The sequence below is a fragment of the Buceros rhinoceros genome, unplaced genomic scaffold, assembly GCF_000710305.1.
Source record: "Buceros rhinoceros silvestris isolate BGI_N320 unplaced genomic scaffold, ASM71030v1 scaffold39559, whole genome shotgun sequence".
Taxonomy (NCBI): domain Eukaryota; kingdom Metazoa; phylum Chordata; class Aves; order Bucerotiformes; family Bucerotidae; genus Buceros; species Buceros rhinoceros.
The window spans coordinates 4,566-9,494 of record NW_010431649.1 but is presented as its reverse complement, the minus strand read 5'-3'; the positions used below and the strand labels follow the sequence as shown (position 1 = coordinate 9,494).

Below are 4,929 nucleotides of genomic sequence, written 5' to 3'. Positions count from 1 at the left end.
ACAGTGATGAGGATGAGGATGAGAACATTCCTGCCAGCTACCACACTGTGTCTTTACAGGTTAGTCAGGACGTAAGTATAGCAAGGATTTCCTCCTCTCCTTTCCCATACTCAGGGCCTCACTAGGGAGTTAGGGTTGCGAGTCTTCACGGGGCAGGGGGGACTTGCACCCTGCATTAGTGGGCACTGGAGGCAGAGGGTGGCTCTGATGGCAGTGCATAGTTCTGCAGTGGAAGAGGAAGACTGAAGTTTGGACAGGCAAAAGCAAAATAGCAATGGAGAAAAGTTCTCTGAGAAGAAAGGAGGGTGGGGTCAGGAGCTGTGAGGCACTAGAGTGGGTGAGATGAACGTGGATCAAGGGCATTTGGAGGCATGAGTTTCATGTAGGGTTAGTGGGGAGTCTGACAGGGCATCCAAGCTTGTGGAGAGGGGAAGGCCCTGTGGGCTGAGGCACTGGGGTTTCAAGTAGAGAGGGCCGGGATGAGAGAGTCATTTCTCTCCCCAGCTGGTACTTCAAAGGTGTGAAGGCACAGGCCTGCTGACTGCCAGGCTGTTGGGCCTCAGTTCGGTGGTGATTAGAATGCTGTCATCTGCCCACGTGGGGCGGTTCTGATGAAGCACTTTGCATGTGCTTCATGCTTTGCTTTTAAAAAACAAAAAAAAAGTTGCACAAAGTTATCCCTGAATAGCGTAGGTGAATCACTGGGTTTCTCCCTCTGCCTGGTAGAGTCAATGCTCCATGGCAGGAAAAGCTCCATTCTTTCTCCTGGCAGGACTTGGATGCTGTTTCTCAAAGATGGGGTTGACACAGCTACTGAACTAACACAAAAAGACCCTGGCACTTGACCACTTAGGGAAGGCACAAACAGCAGGACCTGACGCTATCTCCATAGCTATACACAGTTGAGTACATACAGGAAGGAGGCTTGTGTAGCTGTGAGACTTCTAGCGTTGGTTTGGGGAAAAGCAGAGACCAGGGCTGCTTCAGAAATTTAAGTGCTGTGTGTTGCTTAATATCATGCTTTACTTACAGCTCCTGGACCTCATGCACACGTTGCACACGCGAGCAGCCACCATCTACAGCTCCTGGGCAGAGGAGCAACGCCATCTAGAGACATCAGGAAAGAAAATTGAAGCAGATTCCCGAACACTGTGGTCCAACTGCTGGTGTCCTTTGCTACAGGGTAAAGCCATCCCCATGTGATGAGAGTGAGCAGATACACTTCAGAAATAATGGCAGCACTCACGGAAGTTGGGGAGCCAAGAACTAACGGCAGAAAGCGGGTGGAGGTTGTTTATAGGGTCTGCTGTAATTGAAAAAGAACCTCATCAGATCTGGAAAGGTATTGTTAGTATGAGTTAGCTGCCAGCTTCCAGCTTGCTTCTGGACCTGATAGTAAATTCCCAGTCTATGGCCTGGAACAAGTATAATCTTTTTTTTTCTTTCTTTTTTTTAATTCTCCCCCAAAGAGTGTTTAATCTTCATTAGACTTTTCATCCTAGACTGAGGGAGCAGGGATGCGATGCTTTCCCTGTGGGTTTTACCCTAAATCCCTCTCTTGCAGGTATTGCCTGGCTGTGCTGTGATGCCCGACGCCCAGTACGGATGCAGGCACTCACATACTTGCAGCGGGCCCTCCTAGTACATGACCTGCAAGCCCTGGATGCCCTGGAATGGGAGTCCTGCTTCAACAAGGTAACCTGCTGGCTGAGCATGGCACGTAGGCAGGACAGCATTGTCATGAAGAGCAAAGCTGTGTGCGGGAGTGGCAGAATGGTGTCCTGCTTCAGCACTGTCTTCTTGAGTAGCTTAGTCATCACAACAGGCACGGTGTTCCCCACTCTCATCCTGTCAAAAGTTCTTCTCTGCTTAGGCTTCTGACAGAGCTTCTTGGAGTATTGAAATTAATCTATTAATTTCCACTTCCTATTGCTTCTCTCATGGCCTAGAAACCACCAGTCCTAAAAGCCAGCTTCTTCCTGCAAGGCCGGCTGTGCAAATCCCATCAGTCATTTTTCAGCTCTGAAGTATCAATGTGTCTGATCCAACAGGTACTGTTTCCTCTGCTAACCAAACTACTCGAGAACATCAGCCCAGCTGACGTTGGTGGGATGGAAGAAACTAGGGTGAGAGCCTCAACACTACTCTCCAAGGTGAGCATGCTTCCTTTGCCTGAGGGCTCAGGGGAAACTGTATGCCTCAAGAAAACCAAACCATTTGCTGCATTAGCTTCTCAGCATCTCCGATCTGGATAGGTGTCTGGGAAGAAGAAAGCCAGACAACAGAAGAGCATCCGGTTCCACCATGTTGGACCCAGGACAACTAGTTTGACTGTCCTCAGTGCTGGGCTTCTCCACCACCTTCTGTCTCCATGATCCTGGCCTTTGGAAGAGTTGTCAGGAAGGAGTCTGTGACTTTTTGAAGGATAGAGAGAGAAGTATTTCACCTGACGTTAGTTGAAGACAGTCCATTCTAGTGGTGAAATTATGCATGTCACAAGCTGATAGTACTGGCCTAAGGCAGAGAGTCTGGAAGAGCCAGCAGACATGATGATGCAGGCTGCAGTGGCCTCATATGAAGGAGACAAGATCCACTCCTCCACACACGAAGCCCAGAAGAGTGGAGGCCTCTGGTGTCCTGAGGCTGGGCCTGTGCATGCTCTCAGCCTGCCACCAGGAGGGGGAATTCTAGATTGGCAGGACTAGCTTGTCAGGCCCTGAGCAGCAGCCCTGGTGATACCCGTTGACAGGAGTTGTGGTTTGGTTTTTTCCCTAGGTCTTCCTACAGCATCTCTCCCCATTGCTCTCACTGACCACCTTTGCTGCCCTGTGGCTGACAATCCTGGACTTTATGGACAAATACATGCATGCTGGCTCCAGTGACTTACTGGTAAGGTGCTGAAAGTGATGCTGCAGTGCTTTGAGAACAACCATTCATTGCTTTTAACCTTCTAAACTTGAAAGGTGGTTTGGTTTGGTTTATTTAACTTTTTAATCATTCCAAAACCATTTTATGCTATGGTCTCTGCCCTTGGCCTCTGTTTCCAAGACAGCCCATCAGCTGTTTTGAGCTTTTGTTCATTGGTATATGTCTATTCTCTGTGTCCTGAGGAGTGTCTCTGATTACAGCTGGAGGCCATTCCAGAGTCTCTGAAGAATATGCTGCTTGTAATGGATACAGCTGGGATATTCCACAGTGCTGATTCACGGACAGGATACTCAGACCTCTGGGAGATCACCTGGGAGCGGATTGACTGTTTCTTACCTAGGCTGCGGGATGAGCTCTTCAAACAGACAGTCATACAAGGTATGAGGGGCTGAGGAACCTTAAGAAAACAGGTCTTGGACCCAGTGTTTGCACCTTGTCCAGTACCCAGCTGCCATAGTGCCTGGATGCTGATGAAATGATAGGTGCAGGAGGCTCTGGGAGCTTGGCACAAGGATGGCAAACAGGATGAGCAAAAGCAGTGAGCAAACTGATGTGTGGGCTCACTGCTTTTTTTGTTTTCCTAGATCCTGTCCCCAGCATACCAATGGAGCAGCAGCATCAGAAATCAATAGTGTCTGCCCTGCCTCCTTCTTCTGTGGGGGATGTGAAACCAGCCACCCACTTGGCTCCTTTAGAGAAGCTCTTTGAACTGGGTGCCAGTGGTGAGTCCCGTTTTCTTTCCTTCTCCCTTCCTTATGTCATCTTCTAAGCACAGTGTCATGGATCTGCTTTTCCTTGGTTTAGTGACCAGGCCTCTGGTACTGGAATTGCTATACCTCCAGATAGGTTTTGGCCACCTTGCTCAGGTTATTGAGGTGGGCAGGAGTTGGGGCAGAATGCCTGCAATCGGCACTGCTCCTCAGGGCCTTTGTATGAAGATACATGGAAGGGGCAAGTCGGAAAAGGCCCCTGAGTTGATCTTCAGCCCTGCCGAGCTTTGAGCTGAAAGATGACTTTGTCAGGGCCTGTGTAAGGATGTATTTTGTCTCTTCCTTTTTCCAGAGCCTGAAAGAACCACAGCACCTGCCTCACCCACCATCAGCACCTCTCCTCCTTTCCCAGCGTCAGCTCCAACAAAGACAAGCCCTGTTACAGACATACCTCCTACATCAGCGCAGCCACCACTCATCCTGCAGCGGGTGCCACCTATGACTCTGCCAATCATTCTCCACCCAGCCCTAATTGAAGCCACCTCTCCTGTTCCCCTCTTAGCTACTCCACGGCCTACTGACCCTATGACAACCTCTGAAGTCAATTAGTTTGAGGGTGTCTGAGAACTGTCTGCCGAGAAAGCTCTGTGGGTGGAGTATGCTGGCCAAATGTTCTCTGGTAGTGGGCATGTTTACCTATGACTCTGCCAATCATTCTCCACCCAGCCCTAATTGAAGCCACCTCTCCTGTTCCCCTCTTAGCTACTCCACGGCCTACTGACCCTATGACAACCTCTGAAGTCAATTAGTTTGAGGGTGTCTGAGAACTGTCTGCCGAGAAAGCTCTGTGGGTGGAGTATGCTGGCCAAATGTTCTCTGGTAGTGGGCATGTTTGTTTTAGAAGATGATGCTAACCTGAGCAGAAGGGCTGCTGCCACAGTCCCCCTGGAACACGTCACATACTCCTCCCTTCCTGTGGCAACCACCTAGAAATCTGCCTAGAAATCCCTGTCTTCTGGGAGGGGTGCCCGGTTCCACTGACCAGTCTCCTTCCTGCCTTCACAATCTCAGGGACCAGGCAATGCCCGCACCCAGCAGCCTTGGACCAAGCTGCCACCAGCTCACCTGGTGAAGAGGGAAAGCTCTTGGATGTCACATGAGGGAGGGGCTGCATTACAGACTGCCTCTTGGATTATTCAGTCCACTCCCTGGACAATTCCCCAACCATTCTCTGGTTTTCCTGCCCATGCTTCTGGTCACGCTGCTTCGTTTGGGCTCTGGGCATGCCTGG

General features: G+C 50.2%; 1 protein-coding gene across 1 annotated transcript in view; it reads left to right on the top strand.

Annotated features, from left to right (window-relative positions):
- Window positions 1-4,247, top strand: part of GBF1 (golgi brefeldin A resistant guanine nucleotide exchange factor 1) — a gene marked incomplete at its 5' end in the record, with an annotated part of 17,553 nt that extends 13,306 nt beyond the window's left edge. Inside the window, 8 exons of the mRNA XM_010143483.1 lie at window positions 1-71; window positions 1,033-1,183; window positions 1,565-1,695; window positions 2,052-2,153; window positions 2,776-2,889; window positions 3,129-3,306; window positions 3,513-3,650; window positions 3,991-4,247. Of these exons, the coding sequence (XP_010141785.1) occupies window positions 1-71; window positions 1,033-1,183; window positions 1,565-1,695; window positions 2,052-2,153; window positions 2,776-2,889; window positions 3,129-3,306; window positions 3,513-3,650; window positions 3,991-4,247 (1,142 nt within the window). The remainder of the gene's footprint in view (window positions 72-1,032; window positions 1,184-1,564; window positions 1,696-2,051; window positions 2,154-2,775; window positions 2,890-3,128; window positions 3,307-3,512; window positions 3,651-3,990) is intronic.
- Between the last annotated feature and the right edge of the window lie 682 nt (window positions 4,248-4,929).